At 56.5% G+C, this 23,409-nt stretch overlaps 1 protein-coding gene across 2 annotated transcripts in view; it reads right to left on the bottom strand.

Annotated features, from left to right (window-relative positions):
- Positions 1-23,409, bottom strand: part of LRP5 (LDL receptor related protein 5) — a 99,889-nt gene that overhangs the window by 12,653 nt on the left and 63,827 nt on the right. For both annotated transcript variants that reach the window (XM_026483016.4, XM_048217605.2), the window contains 10 exons: positions 20,518-20,734; positions 18,143-18,432; positions 16,400-16,626; positions 14,897-15,081; positions 12,288-12,611; positions 11,106-11,305; positions 6,665-6,873; positions 5,356-5,546; positions 4,562-4,771; positions 1,817-1,942 (listed from right to left, as the gene is read on the bottom strand). In XM_026483016.4, the coding sequence (XP_026338801.3) occupies positions 1,817-1,942; positions 4,562-4,771; positions 5,356-5,546; positions 6,665-6,873; positions 11,106-11,305; positions 12,288-12,611; positions 14,897-15,081; positions 16,400-16,626; positions 18,143-18,432; positions 20,518-20,734 (2,179 nt within the window). The remainder of the gene's footprint in view (positions 1-1,816; positions 1,943-4,561; positions 4,772-5,355; positions 5,547-6,664; positions 6,874-11,105; positions 11,306-12,287; positions 12,612-14,896; positions 15,082-16,399; positions 16,627-18,142; positions 18,433-20,517; positions 20,735-23,409) is intronic.

The raw sequence follows: 23,409 nt of genomic DNA, 5'->3' as shown, positions 1-23,409 counted from the left end.
CCGAGCTCTTATGCTTCTGTGCTCTCTCCAGAGAAGTAGCCAGGCATCCACAAGTCTGAAGGGCCCAAGGTGGGGGTGGGGAAGGGACAGAAGGGGCACGTCGTTCAAGTAGAGGCCCAGGGCTGGGGTCCAAGGGAGAACTGAGCGCTCTGTGCAGTCCCCTCTTTGCCAGGGCAGCCTAGACATCTGTGGGAGTCTGCCACTCAGGCCACAAAACCAAGTGAGCCCTGGGGCTGGAACTTGGAAGAAAGCCATGAAGAAGTTCAGAAGGGTCAAGGTGGCCCCCACCAGGGACAGCCACAAAATGTCCCCTCGGCTCTAAGCAAAGCCCTCTGGGGTTCGCAGTGTAAGGCAGGGCAGTAGAAAGCTCCAGAAGGACAGGCCCTATGGTCCTACCCCCTGAGCTCCAGGGGCAAGGCGAGCCGAGAACAGGCATCCATGTACTGACGGGCACGTGCTGAGCATCTGCGGTGCGTAGGACACAGTGTGGGTGCCGCAAGGGGCGAGGACAGGCAGAAAAGGGACAGGATTAATACCAGCCTCTGAGGTCACAGAGGAGATGGGGAGATGTGAGGATACAATGTCACCTGGGGGCCACTGGGGGCAGCAGAGAGGAAGTCCTGGGATTTGGGCTTCCTCACAGCGATGGTAATAATTATCACTTTTTATTAGGACTGCCCAGTGTCCCACAACTAATAGCAGCTGGCAGTTCTGTGTGCCACATGTCAGATCATGCAAAAGTGCTCGTTACATAATACTACAGCAACTCCGAGGTAGGTGCTCTCGATCTCTCCATTCCACAGAAGAGGAAGTGGAGGCTCAGAGAGGGAAAGTGACCAGCCCAGGATCGCTCAGCTGGGAGGTGGTAGAGCTAGGATCTGAACCAGGTCTGTCTGACCCCAAAGCTTACATTCTTGACCACTCCCCACTCAGCTTTAGGGGAAGAAGAGGATCAAGGGTGGAAGGACAGAGAGAAGACAAAATTACAAAGAGAAACAGACAAGCCCACTATTGGAGAATTCGACACCCCCGCCAGTAACTGAGAGCTCACGGGCAGTCAGGAGGGACACAGACGGTCTGACCAACACCATCATCAACTGGATCTAACGGACGTCCACAGACACTCCCCCCAACAGGAGATGACATGTCTTTCTCAAGCTGACACGGAACACTCACCAAGAAAGGCCACAGGCTGGGTCATAACACACACCTGAACAAAGCTAAAAGGCTAGAAATCATACAGTGTTCTCCGACCACAGTGAAACTGAACTAGAAACCAAGGGCTCCTGGGTGGCTCAGTTGGTTAAGCAACCAGCTCTTGATTTGGGCTCAGGTCGTGATCTCAGGGTCCTGGGATCCAGCCCCACGTCAGGCTCCGTGCTCAGTAGGGATTCTCTCTCTCCCTCTGCCCCTCCCTCTACTCGCACTCTCTCTCTCTCATATAAAAATAAATAAATCTTTAAGCTAGAATTCAGTTACAGAGAGATAGCTGGGAAATCCCCAACTATTTTGATATTAAAACAATACACTTCTAAGTAACTCAGGAGCCAGAGAAGGTCTTAGGAGAAATGTTAAAACAATGTAAGCTAATGGAAGAAAATAGAACTTATCAAAATTTGTAGGATACAGCAAAAGCAGTATTTTGAGGGCCATTCACAGCCCCGAATGCATACGCTGGAAAAGAAGGGCAGATGAAGAGACAGTTGGCCCTGGAGGCTGGATGCCACCGTGACTGTGATTTTAAAAGGAGGCTGGGCAGAGACCTGGCAGGCGGGGGGCCCGGTGTCCCAGGAGAAGGTGCTGAGGTCCCACCTACCACCACACGCCAGCAGGTTCTGCAGGAGCACGAGGTGGACCGGGCATGAGCACCGTGGTGTCCCGTCACCCTTGGCAATGCAGATGTGAGAGCAGCCGCCGTTGTCCCGGGCACACGGGTGGGCCGCTGTGGAGACAAAAAGAGGGAGGGGGTCGGGCTCTGCCTCTCACCTCAGGGCTGCAGCCCAGGGGGTGCTGGAAACAAGGGCCAGGCGAGAACTCAGAAGAATGGGTGCTTCCGTGGGCCAGGCCCCTACACATCGCCCCACTTAATTCCCAGGGCAGCCTACAGAGTCTACTTCCTCTGCCGTCCATTTTACGGACAGGAACACGGAGGCCGAAAGCACTCACGTCACCCCCTGGCCCGTCCGCACCAGCTCCCGCTGCGCCCACAACCACCGCTCTGCACTGCCTGTCTCTCCTGGTGCAGTGGGTTGGGTGATGGTCCCCACACATCCACGTTCTCATGCCTGGAATCCGTGAATGTGACTTTATTTGGAAAAAGGGTCTGCACAGATGTAATCAAGTTAGGGATCCGGAGAGGAGATCATCCTGGATTTTCTGGGTGGGCCCTAAATCCAACAACAGGTGTCCTTCTAAGAGACCACAGGGGAGGTGCAGACGCAGACACAGACACAGGGGAGAAGTCTGTGTGGTGACAGAGGCAGAGCCTGGAGGCCTGTGGTCGCAAGGAGCACCTGCCACCACCACAAACAGAAGGGGCAGTGAGCCGTCCACACCCACAGCCTCCAGAAGGGGTGCAGCCCACTGCCACCTTGATCTCGGACGTCTGGCCTCCAGCCTGTAGGAGAAGACACTTGCGTTGCGTTGAGTCACCCGGTCTGTGGCGATCTGTTACGGCCGCCACAGGAAGCGAAGACGCGCGGGGCTAAATAGCAGGACCGCGAATCCCCGGGGAACTTGCAGTTGTCAGTACGATGAACTGAATTAACCAACACCTGACCCACAGGAAGAAGCCTGGGAGCGTGGGGGCCTCCGTCAGGTGAGAGGAAATGAGAGAAAGCATGACCCGCAGCCCCAGCCCCGCAGAAAAACCGGTGCCCTGCTTCAGCCTCGGGGATTAAGTGCTTAGAGTGACAGAAGCCACGGTCTGGAGCAGGGGTTGGCACACTTTTTCTATAAACAAGAAAGTAAATAGTTTTGGCTTGACGGGCCAGACCATCTGTCACGAGTCTGCCAGCTGTCACACAAAGGCGGCCATGCGTGGCACATAAACCAATGGGCGTGGCTGTGTGCCAATAAAGCTTTATTTACAAAATCAGGTGACGCCCAGATGGGGCCCAGGGGCCACGGAGCGCCAGCCGTGGTTTAGAGCTGAGCTGTAGAATTTCGGGAGTAACCAGGTTGGGTGCCCCATGTCCCAGACCAACACAGGAGAGTTCGCTCAGGGATCTCCCACCCTCACCCAAAACCAGAGGCCTCTCCACGTCACCCTAGACATTGGACATTAGCACTCACAGGGACGCCCCAGTCTCCAACCTCATCCCTGTTTGTTAAACATTTCCTGGCTCTCCCACCCCGAGGTCCAAGGAGCTGCTGGTCGGCAGGCCGGGCTTTGTGCCAACACCAGCAGGCCTGGATGTTTGCGGGCTCAAAGTTCACCATTCTGACCACGGGCCAGCAGTTCTCAAGGCTGTGACACCCAGGAATCCGTGGCTTCACTGAGAATGGTACAAGGGGCCAGGGGACTCAGGCACCCTGACCCACATCCATCAGGCACCTGAGCGATCTGGAAGCCGCTTACCCAGCAGCTTCACTTATCCAGGAACCGGCCAAGAACCCACAAGTCCAGAAACCAGCCACTCAGCAGTCAACACAGAAGTGACCGATTCATCAGAGGGGACGCCCCCAGCTCAAGAGAGAAGCTTATCCACTGAGAACATGACACTTGAGCCAAGGGGGAGCCAAGAATTAGCAGGAGTCACTCAGAGCAGGACAGGAAAGGTGATCAGAGACAGGGACTCTAGGGAGGGGACACACACGGCCAGTGGGAGGGTGAGGGGCCCTGGTGAGGCAGGCAGGTGGGGCACCCCCCAGGGCCTCGAAGATGGGCAGCTTGAAGGTAGCTGGACAGGACGGGGCCACGATGGCCCTGCTCACCACTCTGTCCCAGCAGCGAGCACCCAGCTGGCAGCCAGGGTCTACTTACCGAACAGAGTGGGCAGACAGACAGACAGACAGACACACACACACACACACGCTCCCAAATCCATCTCTAGCCATATACGGAGGGGACGGAGGAACAAGAGTTCCCAAGGGTAGGGGTCCCTCCTTCCCCGCCATTGGGCGCAGCCCAGACTGTTGTAAAGTAGAATCCTAAATCGCAGTCCCCAGCCTGATCCCCCGCACAGTGGATGCAACGAACCGTCACGCCCGTGCTTTTGTTACCGTGCGCGGCAAAGGGGTTTTGCAGATGGCAGAGAGGCTACTCATGAGTTGAGCTGGAGTTAATCAAAAGGGTTACGAATTCCAAGGTGCGTGAATCTAATCACGAATCACGGGAGCCCCGAAAAGCAGAGCAGCTTGTCCAGCTGGTGGTAGAGGGGGAGGTCAGACGCGGCTCCGCTGCTGAGACGGAGGGGCAGCGAGGCCCGTCAGCCAACAGCCCGTCCCGCAGCCCTCACCCTGGCCAGCCCCCTACTCGCTCTGAGGGGTCGATTCGGGGCTCTGCACAGATGCCCACCCTCCCGTCGGGCACCTGCCCACAACACCCCCCGCCACGTACAGAACTCCTCTAGGCTGACATCCTCCACGGCGTGGATGCCGGTCAGGTGGGCGACTCGGCCCTGGACTCGTGTCCGCTTGTCCCCGGTGGTCTTCTCCACGCGCTCAATCATCTGCTGCTGCCGGTCAATCCAGTAGAGGTGCTTGCCCAGCACGGTCAGGCCCACGGGCTGCACGATGTTGGCGTCCTCCAGGGTCAGGCGGTTGGCCCCTGCAAGTGGGACAAGTGCCCCCCGAGGGGCGGCTGACCCCCAGAGCTCAGCCCATGCTCAGCTCAGAACAGAGGGCTGCCAGGGACCCTGGGGGGTTGTGCACTCTGGCCAGGCCCGGGAGCTAGAGCGGCCTCCCCGGAAGTGGGCCGATCTGCAACCAGCCCTCAGACAGCCCTGCTCCCGTCTGGGCTGCCTCCCCCTGGGCCAGCCCCTCCCCCCGCACCCCACGCATGGAAGAAAAGCCCCTCGGGGCAGCTACAGCGTGGGGGTGCTAGAGGCGGAGGGGTCAGACTCCTGCCCCAGCCCGCGCTGTGGGTCCCTGGGCAGGTCACCCACCCTCTCTGAGACTCCTCTTCTGCCACACCACATGGGGATCATTCAGGACCTATGTCTGGAACATTTAGTGGGGACTGTATGTGGTGGACACAAAGCCCCGGCACAAGGCCCACCCGAAACAGACCCCTGACAAACGTGGCAGCTGGTACCAGCGTTACTGATGACCAGGGAGGCCGGCTGGCCCGGGGAAGGTCAGACCTGTGGGTCGCTGGGGGACTCGCCCCCGGGGCGCCCCGAAGGCACATACCTGACAGGTCACAGCTTTCGATGCGCTTCAGGTCCGCGTCCACCCAGAAGAGCTTGCCCAGCCTGTTGTCCACCACGAGGGCCACGGGCCGGATGAGGCCGGTGGTGAAGAGGACCTCACGCTCGGTGCCATCCAGGGCGGCTCGCTCGATCTTGGCCGCGCGGTCCTGCATGTTGGTGAAGTACAGGTACCTGCGGGAGGGGGCGGGGGAAGGACAGGTGTCACGACCTGCCGTCTCCACGGCCACACAGAGCAGTCCCGGACCCGGCAGGGCTGGCCCCCACGGCTGTATGGGGTTGAATGGTGTCTCCCCCGAGAACTCGTATCTACCCAGAGCTCAGAATGGGATCTTAATTGGAAACGGAGTCTTTGTAGATACCATTAAGAATCAAGGTGAGGCCATCTGGTCCACACCTAGAGCCCCCGGAGCTGGAAGAGAGACAAGGAAGGGTCCCTGCAGAGCCGCCCGAGGGGGCACAGTCCTGCGGACACTTGACTTTAGACTTCTGGCCCCTGGAACCGTGAAAGGACAATCCTCTGTTCTTTTAACTCCCCAGCTGGTAATCATTTGTCGTGACAGCCTCGAGGACTGGCACGCACGCTGGCTAAGAAGTCCCTGCCTCCGTGGAGGCCGGCCTCAAGAGGGTCTCATCAGGTTGCTAAGAGCCACCTAAAATAACTAGGCTTGTGCTCCCTGAGCCCTTATGTGCCGCAGGGACTGACACCACCATCGTCCTCCGATCCCTGAGCTTGCATCATGTGCCCAAGGTCACAAGGGCAGTAAGTGATGGGGTCAGGTTCCAACCTTGGGTCTGCCCGGCCCAGGACCTGTGCTCCCACTAGCTGTCCCCAGGAATGCGCCCTCTCAAGCGGTGCCTCCCGACGTCTGAGCCCCACCTGGTGGCAGCCCTGTAGGTACCTGAAGGTGGCCTGTCGTGCGCCTGCCGCCCGTCCCCAAACCTTCACATGACTAGCTTTATTTCCGAGCTTTATGTCACGTGGCTCTCAGCCTCCCTCTCACCCTCGTTATTCCGTTTGGGACCCTCCCAGTCTGCCTACATCTCCATGGAAGAAAGAAGCTCCAAGGAGTTGAGGCTGTGCCAGAAGAAGTAGTGAGCTCCCTGTGATGGAATGTATGCAAGGGAATAAGCAGCCATCAGCTGGGACGCTCTGGAAGGACTTTGCATTGGGTTCAGATTTGATAGGGATGGTACAAAACCTATGAACTAAGACTTCTATCCTTCCTGTGTCTCCCCACTGGGGTGCAGAACCGTGCACTGCGGTGCCCACCCACCCCTCGGCCTCGCACCCTCGCTCGGCGTTGACGACGATGGCCCGTGGCTTGTCTCGGTCCCCACGGAGCACCACACCCATGGCATCCCCATTCAGCCGGTGGACGTTGATGGTGTTGGTAGCCTCACACGTCCAGAACAGCGTCCGGCTATAGATGTCGATGCTGAGGTCGTGGGGCTGCCTGTCCGGGTTTTGGCTCTGGCTTGGAGAGGTCAAAACGAAGGGCTGTAAAAAGGAAGAGACGAGCCTTGGCTACGGACATCACGGGAGGGCAGAGGCCTTGGTGCCTGAGTCCAGACGGCAAGTCGAGACTCCAACTCTGTCTGGGGCCCCTCCCCGTCGGATCAGCGCACACCACACGCCTGCTTGAGAGGGAATCTGACCAGGCAGCAGCTCCTGGCAGGGCTCTCGGCCGTGAGCTCGGATCTCCAGCCCACCCATCCGCACGTTCGCAGCGGGCTGTCAGCTCCCACGCCCTCTGGTGCTGTTCCTGCCCCACGGAAAGGCCGCCCGTGGCTCCACAGTCAGCCCAGGACCACAGCCTCCTTCTCGAGACATCTTTTCTCTCCTTGCCTATTGTCTTGGACTCAGGCTTTTGGAAGTAGACCTTCAAACCTTGTGATTTTTACATTTAGGGTACCGGGACAATAGGTGCATAGAACAGAAGTGCACCGCTCTTAGCCATCTTCCCCGAGGGAGAGGCCAGGGGTGCGGGCCCGGTTTGGGGTGGGGGGGTGACACACACTGCATCTCCAGAGCGAGGGGCCAAAACCCCCTCTCAGCGGGTGTACTGTCCACACCCTGGGTCTCTGCCCTGGGAGTCTCCCCGGAGAACTCCGCCTGACTCTCAGCCATCCGGGGCACCTCGGGGTCGAGCCCTGGCTCTCGGAGCTACCGGCACAGGATACCTTGTTTCACGAAATGCTGCAGGAGGAGGGGGGGAGCCCCATGGCACCCTCATCTCCCTTACCGGCCAGAAGCCTGACTCCCTGGTGGATCTGGGCCCCTTGGGTTACCCGTGAAAGACTGTGTTCAGATTCTCAGGCGATACGACCCGGTGCAAAGTGGGCTTCACAGAGCTGCTACCTGTGGTTTGGATGAAAAGCCCCTTCCTCTGAGAAGGGTGTCATTGGGACGATGACCTGCAAAGAGGTCACTGCAAATTTCACCGATCTCCAGTGAGCAGTCAAAACAAAGTCTCCTGGTGCAAGAAGGGGCTTGCGGCCAGAAAGAAGCCCCTTCACCAGGCCCAGCCTCTCAAACCCAGCTGGAAAGGGCCACCCCCCCCCCACACGAACAGCAGCTTCTGGTCCAGTCCCACTGGGCAGCCAGAAGCATGTGACTCACGTCTCAACACAAGGCACCGATTTAAAGGGCCGTGTGTCTCTGCAGGTTAACAAAATCCACTTCCCAAAGAGCTGGGGGCTCTGGGAGCCAAGCGTCATCTCCAACTGGGCACATTCTTTTCCCAAAAGCCATAGACTCTGGCCAAAGACCACAGTGCTGAGCAAGTGCCGGGCTGGGAGTGAAGCAAGATTCCAGCCGGCCCTCGTAGCAATCAGGCTCCCGGGGAGGGCGGGTCTGCGAGGGCCGGGCACGCAACCAGACTTTGGGACACCGGTCATCGGAGCAACCAGCTGTGAAATGCACGGGGCATGAGGCGACACACTGCCCACACCTCTCCTCAGGCAGACGGACTGTAACGACCGGGCAGTTATAAAACCCAAACTCCAACTTTAATGTCAGTAACGATACTTATGCAAATGCAGAATTCCTTAATAGAACCCTATTCGACACCACAATCAACACCCCGCCCTCCTCACCGGTACCAAGCAGCCCCTAGCCACGTGGGAGTGTCCACAGCAGCGTGGACATGACAGCCCGTGGACCCAGGGTCCATCAGTGGATGGACCCAGAAGCAAACTGTGGTCCGTCCACACCGTGGAGTATTTTCCGCCTTAAGAGGAAGGACCTTCTGACACCTGCTATGATACGGATGAAACTTGAGGACATTATGCTGAGTGGGAGAGGCCAGACACAGAGATGAATACTGCAGGATCCCACTTACATGAAGGGCTTAGACAAATCAAATTCATAGAGACGGAAAGTAGAAGGGTGGTGGCCGAGGGCTGGGGGAGGGGGGAAGGGAGCGAGTGTTTAGTGGGGACAGACTTCCAGTGCGGGAAGATGAAGATGACAGAGCTCTGGAGATGGCTGGGGTGACAGCGGTGTGACGACGAGAGTATACTTAGCACCACTGAGCTGTATACTTGAAAATGGTTAAAACGGCAAATTTTATGTTATGTATATTTTTTAAAGCTTTTTTAAAAATTTTACTTATTTGCCAGAGAGAGAGAGCGCGCACAAGCAGGGGGAGCAGCAGAGGGAGAAGCAGGCTCCCCGCTGAGCAAGAAACTGGATACGGCACTCGCTCCCAGGACCCTGAGCCGAAGGCAGACACTCAACCGACTGAGGCACCCAGGCGTCCCAATGTTATGTTTACTATAATAAAAAAAGTTTACTGGAAAAACAGTTTAGTCAAGTAGATGATAATTTAGAACATCATCCCTAGGCCAGGGGGAGGGGCACCCGGGCGGCTCAGTCGGTTAAGTGTCTGCCTTCGCCTCAGGTCGTGATCCCAGGGTCCTGGGATGGAGTCCCATGTTGGGCTCCCTGCTCAGCGGGGAGCCTGCTTCTCCCTCTCCCTCTGCCCCTCCCCCTCCATGTGTGCGCTCGCTCTCTCTAATAAATAAATCTTTAGAAATAAATAAAATGAAACCTCATCCTTGGGGGTAAGGGGTCCCTCTAATGAAGGATCAAAGCCACCAGAAGGTGGAGCTTAGCAAGACTCACAGGGAGAGAAACAGATGTTTCCCAAATTAAGTAGAAACCCAGAAGGTGTCCCTAAAGGACTTTCCCTTCAAAGTCTCTCCCTGCTTTTGCAGGACACCAGGAAAGAACACCTCTTGATGAGACGCTAAGGCAATTTGCGCCCAGTACTTTCCTCGGCAGGGAAGCCACGCGCCATCAATTCACACTTCCCATCCTCCAAAGCACTGCGTGTGACTGTCACCTGCCGGAAGGGATGAAAGAAACGCATTCCCACCATTCCACCAGGCTCTGCCCCCCCCCAGAGAAGACACCTCAGCTGCCCAGGCTCAGCTGGGACTTTTATCACCAACCAAGGACACAGACGGCAGGGGACGGCTTGTCCACACTGTGCTGTCGCTGGAGCTCTGTCGGAACCAAGGCCCAAGCCGGACACACAGCGCTGGCACCCAGGTCAGGGTGGAGAACAGCCAAGGGAACTTTGCAGACACAAAAATCATCTGGAAGTCTCCACTGGCAGCATTTCTCTGCGTCGTCTTGTAACAGCACCAAGTTTCCACCATGATGACGTAAGGTCCTACCCTGACCACGCCACGGAGAAAGGGAGCACTGGGTTCCGTGCCTTCTGTAAAAGGGGTCCTCGGAAACTGGCAGGATGAGCCAGCCATGTCGGTGAATGCCACACTAACGGGACGCCGGCCACAGCCACATGGAGACCCCGAGTGGGCCCCAAGGCTGCCGTGACAATGTCTTATGTGGAACAGGCCACCGAAACCTAACACGAAAGCAGTCAGTTCTGCTACAAGAAGCATTTTGGGAAAACTCGTACTTGTTCTGGGCAGCGATTCACCGGGGCCAGTCTGAGCCTAACACGGATTTTGCATTTGCCAACGCACGATTCCATCCGTGAGAAACACTAGGGGAATGCGAGGATGGCCCGCAGCACCCCGCGAGCCACGTGGGGACCCCTCCAGCGCCCTCCGCCTCCCGTGTGCCACGAGCCACGCCTGCGCACACTGCGCGTGTAAATCCCTGCCCCACCTCAGACAGGCCACCTCCCGTGGGGTCACGCAAACCCAGAGCTGCGGCCCTCCGGCCCCAGGCCTCGGCCAGCTTCAGGTCTCTTCAAGGTCGCTAGGAGTTTTGTCTTGAATCATTTACATATGCGGAAAGGCGCACCTGTATCTACGAGGTCCCTATGTTTTCTTCACGTGTCCCCGACGCGAATTCTGAGTGCTGTGCGCCCTCGTCCCACAGCCCTGCGGTTTTACTGTGACTCAGCACGGTGCGGTGGGGTTTAGGAACGTATGTGTTTCATTATATCAAAACTGACTCTACAAGTCCAATGAACTAAGAATAAATCCAGAATAACCAACACCAACTAGTCTTGCACAAAACCACTGTGGAAAGAAAAAAAAAAAAAATCCCATTTCTACATATAATCACAATCTAAGGGTTTCACGCTGCTCGGGATTATACCCTGGGATGGCGTAATTAGAGCCCAGATCGTGGTTGACGCAAGCCGTGCTCTGTTGGCACCCCCCTGCTAAGCAAAAGGGGGTGGCAGCCTGGAAACGGGTGAGCTCCTCGCAGAAGTGTCCCCCATGTCCCCCAACAGGTACACTTGCCTGGGTCCCGTCATCCTTGGCCCGCTTAATGTTTTGGCGCCCATCCACCCAGTAGATGAACTTGTCCAGTGGGTCATAGTCGATGGCCTTGACGTTCCTCAGCCCGTGCAGCGGCAGGATGAGGTCCGGGCTGTGCTGGTCGTCGGGGATCATGCGGCTAATGGCACATTTCTGGCTGAACAGCAAGAAGGCGGTGGGCGCTAGAACGGGGCAGAGAGACGAGGGGGCTGCGTGTCAGCGTCCGGAGCCCAAGACGGGGTCGGCCAGGAGGGACGGCGTTCCGCCTTCTCGTGAGAGGCCGACGTGCATGTGTACCTACTCAGAGCACTGGGGAAAACTCTGGAAGGACATAAAGCTCCTTCCTGGGGGTGGACAGGGCGGATTTTACTCTCCACGTTCTACGTACCTCTGCTGTTTCGATATTTCATAAGTGTGTGAACTATTTTTAAATCGATAGCATTTTTAAATTAGTAAATATCACATATTTACTACCACATGCCCCTCCCATAAAGCACGTACTGGTTGGAAACCGTATCATTCGCCGTGGGCGTATGTGTGCTCGCGCGACCTGCTGAAACTGAATGAACTGAACTTGACGCGCGTGGGGGGAGGGCCTTAGGGGGTGTCAGCGAGCCAAACTGCCTACGTGCAGAAACTGCACTGCTGAGAATGTGTCGGAGGCAAGAGATAGAGCCACTGTCTGAGAATTACAGTTGGGTGGTTTGAAACGAAGTCATGGCCCCAGGTCTGCCAGCCGCAAGAGCAGAGACTCAAGTTATAGGCATCCCCAGCGGTGGTGGGTGACTGCATCTCTGCTTGACCGTTTAAGGTGATGGCCCCCAGGGGACCACAGGACCAAAGGGAGCACAAGAGTAGGGAGGCCCAGGCTGGGTAGAGGACCTGTTGCTTCATCAAGACACAAGTACACGGGGCAAGCTCTCAGCTGAGACATTCCACAGAAGGATCCTTGGATATAAAATCCAGTCACTGGGGAGAGCCCTCACTCACAGAGCCAGGCCTGGGCTCCAGGTAACATGCAGCTTTATGCAGTGTGCAGCCTACTCAGCCACCCATGAACACCAAGGTACCTCCAGACAAGAGTCTCCTTTCTGCCCCAGCCCCCGAGCCAGCCTGATCTAACACGGGGGGTGGGGGGCGGGGGAGGCACCGCGAGACACTTACGGCTGCAGTTGCGGCTGCTGGGGTCTAGGGTGTAGTGGGAGGCACAGCCACAGCGGTGGCCGCCAGGGATGGCGAGGCACAGCTGCCCACACTGCCCGTTGTTGTGCATGCAATCATTGAGGCCATCCTGGCGGGAGGAGTGGAACACCAGGATGTCCATCACGAAGTCCAGATGGCCCTGGATGAGGGTGCGGTTCCGGCCGCTGGTCTTGTCGGCCCTCTCGATGCTGTGCAGGTTCCAGTCGGTCCAGTAGATGTAATCGCTGTACTGCGTCAGGCCGAAGGGGTGTGGGAGGTCGTCGGCAATCACAACGCGCTCCTGACCTGCGTGGACACGCACGGGCACCGCGTCAGTGACACGCGGCCGGGCCGACTGGTTCAGAGCTGCCTGGCAGCCTGTGTAAAGTCCAAGTGTTCCACCACTTTGGAAAAGAAGCAGGGCCGACTGCAGCTGGGGGCCACCTGCCCTGTGACCGGGCAAGTCCCCTCCTATAGCACAACAGAAACGCACGTGCTGTCCACTCCCATTGCGGACTATAATGTGTACGGGGCCACACCCCGGAAACAACCCAGACGTCCATCCGTGGTAGAGCGGACGGGGCGCCTGCGCGGCGCAGGCAGTGAAGCATCTGCCTTCGGCTCAGGTCGCGATCCTGGGGTCCTGGGATCGAGTCCCGTGTTGGGCTCTGTGCTCGGCAGGCAGTCTGCTTGAGAGTCTCTCTCCCCCTGCCTCTCCCCAAGCTCGAGTGTGTGCATTCTCTCTCTCAAATAAATAAATCTTTTTTTAAAAAATTAAAAAAATTGGGGCGCCTGGGTGGCTGATCCCGGGGTCCTGGGATCGAGTCCCACATCAGGCTCCCTGCTCCGCTGGGAGCCTGCTTCTTCCTCTCCCACTCCCCCTGCTTGAGTTCCCTCTCTCGCTGGCTGTCTCTCTAATAAACAAATAAAATCTTTAAAAAAAGAAAACAAAAAAACAAATAAATAAAAATTAAAAATTAAAAAATCAATTAAAAGGGGGGCCCAGCTGGCTTAGTCTGTGGAGCATGCAACCACTGAATGGTCGTGAGTTTGAGCCCCACACTGGGGGTAGAGATTATTTAAAATCTTAAAAAAAAAAAAAATCAATGAAAAATTTTGAGACTAGAAAAAAATACGCCAACATGTCACTAGTGATTATCATGGGGTGGTGAAAATTATGAATAATCACTGTTTCTTCCTGTGTTTCTGTGTTTTCAAAAATGTCCAACATTGATTATTTTACCGCCAGAAACAAGGCAGTTATTACATAAAGATGCTCCCCAACAGCCTCCATCAAACATATACTCACGCACGTGCCCCCGGCCCCGCACCAGGAGCGGACCCCCAACAATCAGCCTCGATGAGTAGCGCTTTCAGCCCAACCGCCTCACTTAGTTCTGCCCACGGCAGCTGCGTGAGGAAGGTGCCGTCAGTATCAGGGAGCCGAGGCTGGGTAGGTTAAGGCACGGGGCTGAGGTCACGCAGGAAGAGGCAGGGCCAGGACCGCGCCCCCACAGCGAGGCCCCTGTGCATCAATGTCTGTCGCATTAAACAGAAAGCTCGCTAGAGCAGAGTGACAGCCAGGCCCACGGCACGTGGCCACCCTCTGTCTGCAGGGCCGTGCAAGCATCCGGGGCTCGCACCGATTTCCACCCCAGTGTGCCTTCCCTCCAGGGCAGTCAGTGAGCTTAATTATTTCAGGCAGCCTCTCGTAATTCACTGTGGGGCTGGCATGGCTCTTGAAGACAAGTTCAAACCTTCCTGTTGGCCTCAGAAACCTGGGCAGGCAGCGTGCAGGGCAGGTGCGGCCCGCCCTGAGCAGAAACCAGGACACCAGGGTTCCAGCTCTGGCTCTGCTCACACAGTACCTGGGACAAGACATTCAGCCAGCCTATGCCTTTGTTCTCTTACCTGTAAAATGGGCACAACCACACCCATCACAGGGGGGCCGCAGCGGCGATCAAAAAAATCAAGTTCTCTCCATCACACGGTGCAGCCCTATCACCCGGTTACCCAAGAGAGCTAGCACGGCCACTCCCTTCCACAGTAGAAAGTCGAGATTTGCACGTCCTGCGCCACTGGTGGGAGACGTGGAACGAGGTATTTTTCTTTTTTTTTAACCTAATCCCAGGATGTTGGGTGCGGCCTATGACTGGATCGGAGAATAATGCCCAGCACACAGTAGGTGCCCCGGTCAGATGGAGATGAACTGTGTTAGCCCTGGAGTCTGGGCAGCGCTCTGTGACCTTAGGGAAATCCTGTGACCTCCCTGGGCCTCAGTTTCCCCATCAGTGAAAACCTACGCCATATTAGAGCCCCGGCGCAGGGCTTAGCTGGGCCCCGGCTCTTGGTAGCTGTGCAGGAAGCAGCTGTCCCCGGGGCCTCTACTGACGTGCCTATGGCAAGGGCACCGGAGTGGAAAGTGACAACCCCCAGGAAACAAACTGGATAAGCAGCCAGGGCTGTGTCCACACTTCCTGTGGGGCTTCAGGGCTCATAGACCAGAGGGGTCGGTGCAGTGGGGGCTGGGAGGTAGCCAGCGCCCCAGCCCAGCGATGCCCCCGCCCAGCAGGACCCCGCCTGGCCCTCACCCAGCATGTCAGATGACTCGATCATGTTGGTGTCCAGGTCGGTCCAGTAGAGACGCTGGTCCGCGTAGTCGATGGTGAGGTCGTTGGCCCGACCCACCTTGTCCACCAGCGTCATGCAGTTGGTCCCATCCATGAAGGCCCGCACGATCCTGGGTTTGCCACCCCACTCGGTCCAGTAGATGTAGCTGGAAGACACAGGGAGGGCAGGGCGGGCTCAGGGGCATCCGCTCTCACTGTAGGGCAGGGGGACACGATCACCACCGTCCTCAGCATGGCCCATTCTACCCTGGAGAAAGCTGCATCGATGATGTCCCTCCAGGAAGCGGGAACGGGGTGACACCCTGGGAGGCCCCCACGACCCTAACACCCCTCCAGGTGCTGTCACCGTGCTGCCTCCTGAATTCCCACAGCAGCTCACCCGCAGGGTAAGTGCGAACATATCCGTTTACAGACCCAGACCGGGGGCACAGACGGGGTGACCTCATACTAGAACTCCAGGTGGCATACTTTCGTCAGAGACAAAGGCTAATTAAGCCGGACAGTACGCCAGGGTGACAGGGGAAGGCAGGATGAATGTGGGTGAATCAGGACATACAGTGCCCTTACTCAAAAGGGGCAGAAGATAAGAATCCGAGGCCAGCAGGCGCTACAGGGCCAGGATCCAAACCCGGCTTTCCTGCTTCCAAAGGGTCCTCCCTCCTTTTTCCACAGCGCCACGAAAGGAACCCCCGTTCCAGAACCATGTGCCTTCTACCCGCCCTTTAGCTAAAACTGGGCCTTTCCCTGTGCTTTGCCGTCCTGCAATCTTTCCTTCCTAACGGTGTGCGACAGGCAGCGTCTGCGGTACACCGTACACACCACAGATGCACTGGGGGCAAGCACTGTGTCCCCAGCAGAGCCAACTGGTGCAGAGGGAGACTCAACCCTGGCCCCTCTGGCTCTGTGCCCAGGGCGGGGCCCCCAGGCTCCTGACGAGTAAAGGCACGTGCCTTGCGGGCCAGGTGGAACCCTGCCTAGGAGGCCTGCAAGGAGCCCTTTCTGAGCACGCTGGAGTCCAAGGCCCTCAACGCCAGCAACACGGGGTGAGGGAAGGAGCCCAGCTCTGCTCTGCCTGCTTACGTGACCCTCGGTAAGTCATTCAGCTGCTCTGAGGCTCAGTTTCCACATCTGTAAAATCAGGGACAGAGACACTTGCCCCTTGGAGTCCCCTCTCGATGCTGCATTGAGACAACTCGGGTAAAAGTGCCCAGCAGGGCGCCCGATACAGCAGCCACCCCTCCTTCCTTCTGCTCTGGGCCTCAGTTTCCCCTCTGTGAAGTAAACTAGATACCTCCATGGGTCCTGCCAGCCCCAGGCACCTCAAAGCTAGTGGCGGTCAGGGCTGCTCTAATGAGAGGGCCAGCTGGACAGCCACCCCCTCAGCCTAGGGTCGGCACACGCGGGCTGATGTACGGAAGCGGGAGGGGGGCGGGGACACGCGTGACGAACAAAAACGGCTCTTACCCTTTGGTGGGGTCCAGGGCCAGCGACCTGGGGTTGTCCAAGTCCCTCCACACGAGGACCTGCCGGAACTGTCCATCCAACCGGGCCACTTCGATCCTGTTGGTCCCAGTGTCTGCCCAGTAGAGGTTCTTGCCTACCCAGTCGACGGCCATACCCTCGGGGTAGTCGAGGCCAAACTCAATCACGTGCTCCACGGAGCTCCCGTTCATGAAGGCTCGGCTGATGGTCTGGGGGCAGGGGAGGAGGCAAGGGCCGCGGGTTAGGAGCCAGCAACTACTGACCACACGTGGCGTCAGATCGCCAACGTTTGACAGTTTTTCAATAAACGCTTGAAATGCAGCAAAATACGACGTTTTTAGAAAAAAAAAAGGAAAATAATTAATTTTTTATATTTACATATGTATATCACATAAAGATAGGCCCTTTCATCCAGTAATCTTCGCCGTGAAGTTTTATCCAAGGGAACTGATAAAAATGCAAGAGATGAGGAGTTACGGAAACAACACAGAGGTGCTCGCGATCGTGCATTGTTCAGAGCGGGGAAGCTGGAAGCTACTAGAACATTTAAAGGAAGGGAATGGTCACGTAACCTAGGGGCTATCTGTGCAGTGGAATACTTCATCATCTAAAAAACGGAGTTACAGAGTTCCTAACAGCGTAATCAAATACCCCTTACAATGTGAAGTGAAAAAACCAGGATACAGAATCCTCTAGAGCCCCTGACAGGCTCATGAGCAACACTGACATCAGGAACTCCCCTGAGACGTCAGCTGGGGTGGGGGTGGGGGTATGAGTGATTTTTATCTTTACATTTTCTTCTTTATACTTTTCTGTCTCCGCCCTCTTTCCCCAGTGAGCCCCCATGACTTTAAGAATCAGGAAAATCTTGAAGAGATGTGGAACGCCTTCGATAGAATAAAAGACAAATGAGTAGGTTACCCCTGTTGTCCGGTACTTTAGAACAGAGGCCAGCAAACTCTTCCGTCAAGGGGCAGAGAGCACATCTTTAGGGTGCAAGGGCCACAGATCTGGTGCGACTACACAATCCAGCGGCACAAACGCAGGCGCGGACAACCCATAAACAGATGGGCACCGCTGTGTTCCAATAAAACTTTATTTACAAAACCAGGAGGCCGGCCCACGAACTAGTCTGCCAAATCCTGCTTTATGAGAGGAAAAGGCCCTCTATGTATTCCTGTATATTCAGGCCACGCATAATGACAGCACTTGCCACGCAGGTGGGCACCGCCGAGGGAGTGAATCCGAAGACCGTGTCTACTTAGAATGAGACGTTTCACAGATCCACGGTCACTCCAGAAAAGCCCATCTGTGTGTCTCACAGATCTGCTCGTTATCATCGCTCATGTTAGTTTATTAAAATAGTTTACTCATATTTTATTATTGTAGATCACGTTACAATAAACATTACAGCCCTTTCCTTCCTTCCTTCCTTCCTTCCTTCCTTCCTTCCTTCCTTCCTTCCTTCCTTCCTTCCTTCCTTCCTTCCTTCTGTTAAGTAGGCTGCATGCCCAGTACGGAGCCCCACATGGGGATAGAACTCACAACCCCGAGATCGAGACCTGAGCTGAGATCAAGAGTTGGACGCCTAACCGAATGAGCCACCCGGGCGTCCCTAAACGTTACAGCTCTGTAAAAAAGAACCTGAAAGTCTCTGAGGTGGTGCTGTCACAGGCAAGGCGCTCGCAGCCAAGCTGCATGCGTCGGACGTCTCACAGACCGTACCTTCAGGCTGACGTCCGTCCAGTAGATGTGGTTGTTGGACACATCGAAGTCCAGCGCGGAGGCCTCCTTGACGCCCGTCAGCGGGATGGCCACGTCATTGTTGTTGGTCTCCAGGGAGATTCTGTGGATGGCGGCTCTGCTGGTGAACACCAGGAAGGCCTCGGGGACGATGCAGGTCTTCAGGTCGCTCAGTAGCTCCAGGCCGATGGGGCAGCCGCACTTGGTCGCGTGAGGCGTGAAGAAACACAGGTGGCTGCAGCCCCCGTTCCTGTCCGCACACGGGTTGGTTCCTGGAAGCAAGCACACCGGCTCTAAGCCTTGGCGCCTCGGCGCCCAGCAGAGACAGACGTGCACGGATCCACGGCCACGCGGGGCTCCACCTCAGCCGGACAGCACATGGGGACACCGGGTGGGGGTGACACACGCCGACGTCCTCCCCTGCGACGGGGAAGGACAGAAACAATGACGACACGGCTGGCTCTGGGCCCGGGGCCACCCAGTGCCTGTGAACTCGGTCCGTCCGCCCAGCAGCCTGGGAGGTAGGAGCCACTCCCACTGCTGTTTTCCAGTCGCAGCAAGCGAAGCCCAGAGGCTGGTGAAGGTGACATGGGCAGGAAGCGGCACAGGTGTAAGAATGCCACGTGATGGCACAAGTCGCACACACGCGCACACACACTGCAGCCCTGGACTTCGGGCCCGCTGACCGGACTGAGCGCCGGGCTGGCCCTCCCGGGCACCAATGCCCTGCCGACTCAGACTCGCCCAGGCCCGCCAAAGGGTCTCTTCACCGTTAGAGCAGAGCACTTAGGGTGTTCATTTATTGTCGGCCAGCCTGTTAATCTCCCTCACCTCCTGAGGCAGCGGTAAAATGGGCTTTAACGTAGTGTTAAGTAGTTCGGCTAAAAAAAGAACCGCTTCCCCATCTCTCTGTCAGTCCTGAGATGAGAGAGAGGGATGAACCCAATTTCTCAAGATAAAGCACACCCGACAGACACATCTTTTTTCTTACCTGTTGGGTTTTATTTTTTGTTTTTTTTTTTTTAAACCGTCACTCACAGGCCTCACCTTCCAGGGTGGATAATCAGCATGTTCTAAAAGGCGACTGTGACTAAGCTTATCGGTCCCATTGCCTCTTTATCAGGAACCCAGGTCGCTGGACGGTAAGGCCCGTCCCAGCGACACAGACGCAGCAGCTGCTCTCAGCACCCCCCCCCCCGCCACGGCTCGCCTCCACCTTTGAGCAGCTGCCCCTCAGCCTGGTCAACCTTGCCCCCACCTGCTCCCTAAATTCCAAGCTCAAGTGACCTCCCGTGTGTGTTAGAGCCAGGCGTCCCTACCATCCCAGCTGGAGCCACTGCCTGCCAGTAGAGCTAAGAGTGTCTCACCGTCTAGACTGGGAGACTGGGAGCTACCCGAGGACAAGCACTGGATCCTCTCTGCTCATTCATTCATTCATTCATTCACCCAGGAGAGGTCTGTGAGCTCCCCGATGTGCTGGTGCTGTAGGAGGTGCAGAGGCCCCCACTGGGAACAGAGCCCCAGCCCGCATGGAGCACGCGGTCCTGCCCCCACCACACCTGGACTCTACTCTCTCCAGGGTAGCCTGATGACCCACATTTGGAATCCTTTTCATAAAGAGACAAATCATGTTAAGCGAGCTTTTTGCAGATCCTGGCTTTTAGATAAAAGGTGTGTATTTGGGGTGCCTGGGTGGGTGGCTCAGTCGGTTAAGGATCTGACTTCAGCTCGGGTCATGATCTTGGGGTGCAGGGATCAAGCCCCACATCGGGCTCTGTGCTCAGCGAGGAGCCTGCTTGTCCCTCTCTCTCTTCCTCTGCCCCTCCCTCCCCTCATGCTGTCTCTCTTTCAAATGCATAAATACAATCTTAAAAAAAAAAAAAACAGGTATGTGTTTGAAGGTCCAGCCTGGCCACACTGGACAACAATCACAGCCACCCCAGTGATGAGGCTGAGGCAGACTGGAGTGAGTCCCGAGCTCAGCCGCATCACTGACGGGGCCATGCGTCCCTCCTTCTTCCCAGTGTAAATGGGGCAATGCTGTAATTAGAGTAGGGGGTTGCTTCGGGCACGAAGGCTCTTTGCCAGAGCCTGGCACACAGCAGGCACTTAACAAACATTAGCCGTGATTATAATAATTATCGCCAGCAGCGCCCGTTCACAACCCCTACCCAGTCAATATCCCCGGCCGAGATGCCACGTCCATTCCCACCTGTCCTTACCCAGATCTCACCATATCCTGTCCCGCCAACCCCCGGGGTGGGCGCCCGTGGACTGAAGGGCAGCCATGAGCCCACTGCTTCTTCCTGGTGCCAGTCGGCTTGGCTCACCCGCGGCTGGAGGCTGAACAGACTCACCGACAACCTTGGCCACGTTCACGGCCTTCAGCCCCATCAGGTCGGGCAGCTGGTCGATGATGACGTCCCGGCTGGCCTTGACCTTGTGCACACGCTCAATGCTGCGCCTCTGCCAGTCGGTCCAGTAGATGAAGTCCCCCAGCAGCGTGAACCCGAAAATGTGTGGGAGCTTGTCCTCCAGGAGCGTCCGCCTCTTTGTCCCGTCGACGTTGATCACCTGCAGGAGAGCAGACAGAGGTAAGAACTGGCCTCGGGCCTGAAACGAGACCCGCTCAACGCCTGGGATGCTCGGCTCTGTCTGCACCCTGTGAGGCCATGATACGAAGCTAGGTGCCGTGGCTCCCTGGCAGAGCTGGACAAATGACGTTTTCTGGGATGGGGCTGGTTCAGGGCTCTCCCGCAGCCTCCCCTAGCTGAGCACGGACACTGTGCTGAGAGGGCCAGGCGAGGCAGACGGCTGTCCTCTCCCTTCCCGTTGGGGACTGACCAGCAGTGGCTGCCTGCAGGACCAAGGAGCAGGTCTCAGAGCAGGCGCAGGCTCTGATAGCCACATCCGCCTGCACGCAGCACCGGAAGGCTTCAAATCACACGCTCAACGTGGACTGAAGTTTCCAGAGGCTGGATTACTAACACGCGTGGGTCCTGGGCAAGACCTCCCACTGGCCTGTGGACCGATGCCTTGCTTGGTCAGGACCAGATGGACTCTGAGGGCACTTCTGGCCTTGAGTCTGAGCCCGTCATTCTTAAGACGCTTCCCACCCCCCACACACTAGTGGCCACTGACTCTGAGATATGAAAGCAAACTTTTTCTTGAAGAATCGGTGCTGATTAAAAGCATTAACCACAAAAGCCACAAAGGAGAAAACCGCTGCCAGACGTAAAAACGCCTTAACCAACTGAAACACACAAGTGGGGTAACATGGGATTCCGACGACAGATGATCCTACAGCGGTTTATGCTGAAAGGAAGACTCGATAAAACACCATGTGGAGATTCTCTGGCTCTCGGGCCAGGATGAAAGAGACATGACAAGTCCCAACAGGCCTCCTGCAGCCAGACGATATTTCCAGCTCCTCAGAAAAGCGACAACCCCTGTGTTTTGCAGGCGGTAAGAACAGAAGACAGATCAAATTCATGCTGAACAGAAGAGACTTGGGTCCTCTGCTGTAGGACAGCGCAGGACAAAGCTGCTAGGTCACCCGGGAGGGGTGGGCAGCTCTGGGCCAGGCCCAGCAAGCCCCTGCGCCCCGTGGACCTCAGTTTCTCCACCTGTAACTGAGGGGAGCAGCTGACGTCATCCAGGCAACTTGACCAAAGACAGAACAACGCCTGGGCCCCAATCTGAGGCAATTCAGGCAGAAGTGGGGGCATCGGCCCAGGTATAGATCCTGAAAGCATCTCCCCGCAGGGGGTTCCAACGCACTGCCCAGGGGAGAATGCGGGACGGGGGGATGCCCTTGTACCGAGAGCTGGGGAGCTGCCAGCCTCACCTGGAGGGAGGAGCCCAGGTTGTACGGATTTGTGTGTTCATTTCCGGGTACCACTCCTGGCCCCTCCGCGCTCCGTGCAGTAAACGGAGGTGAGGGACTAACTCTTCCAAACGGTTTGGGCACCGGCCCTCAGAGAACGCTCAGCTCAAAACTTGTCCCCAGCAGGGGGTCTCATCCTGGGCTCGTGGCCTAGGAGGTGAGGTTGGGAGAAGAGAAAGACTATCTCCAAGAATACATCCCCTCAGGGGTGGGGCTCAAGCAAGGCCTGGGGACCCTTGCTCTTCCTGGGCTCCGGATAACGGGGGCCGCGCCGGGGCGGGGGCGGGAGAAGCGGTCCACACCTGCAGGACATTCATACCAAGAAAATCATCCACATCTAGAAAAAAAGACTCAGCTTTAATGCACCAAAATGTCACCACCACCTCTGTAAGAACTCTCCTCGTCCTTCGGTATTTCCATATTTTCTCAATTTTCTTTAATAACTGAATTCCAGACGTAATAAATACACGTTCTATTGAACTGAGGCAAGGAAGTACCTTTTTCCTGGCTCAAGAACAAGGAAAACAAGCCCACGGAGGACGCGGGGCCAACAAGGATGACGGTGCCAACTGGCAGCGCCTCCTCTCTCCCCGCCTCTGCCCCCTCCTTGGCTGCCCAGCTGTACCCACCGCGAGCGCAGGATCCCCTCTACTCGGAAGCTGCTCCCCCACCCCGCTCCCCTTCCACACCAACTAGAGAACCCAGGAAGCACCTCGCAGGCTCTCCATTAAGACTCTAACACTTGAGAAAAATACACGAGCCCGAAGTGGTTTTCTATGGAAGCCTTCTATTTCAGCTTTCAGCGTGAGCAAATCCAGCCCCATCTGTAAAAGTAGCCCTGCTGGACCAGGCCTTTCCCCAGTCCCAGAGCACCCGTGTGGCCTGTCTACAGGGAGCACATGCATTTCAACATCCCAGCTTTCCTACAGCCTGGAGAGGAGCCGAGGGTGAGGAGACGAGACGCGGGGCACGTGTCCATCGGACTCCTGCAAGGGTAACGCGTCCAAACAGAATTCAGGCATACCGGAATCGATTTTGCGCACCCAAGAAAGCTGGAGCCAGGGGAGAGTATGGGAGTCAGATTTTCCAGGTCAGGGGCTGGCAAACTCTTCCTGCAGAGGATCATAAATATTTCCAGCTTTGCGGCCATATGGTCGTGCAAGAGCAACCACAGAGTGTGTGTTAAGTGAGCGAGCATGGCCGTGCGCCAACAGGACGTCATTAGTGCAAGAAACAAAAATAACTTTGTGGACGCGGAAATTTAAATTTCGTGTCATTTTCACACGTCATGAAATACTACTTTACTTTCGATTTTTTCCCATCATTTAAAAGTGTGAAAACCACTGTCGTTTTGAGCGTGGTA

The sequence above is a fragment of the Ursus arctos genome, unplaced genomic scaffold, assembly GCF_023065955.2.
Source record: "Ursus arctos isolate Adak ecotype North America unplaced genomic scaffold, UrsArc2.0 scaffold_23, whole genome shotgun sequence".
Lineage (NCBI taxonomy): Eukaryota > Metazoa > Chordata > Mammalia > Carnivora > Ursidae > Ursus > Ursus arctos.
Note: the sequence above shows the minus strand (reverse complement) of the source record. Positions and strands in the feature narration are given on the sequence as shown.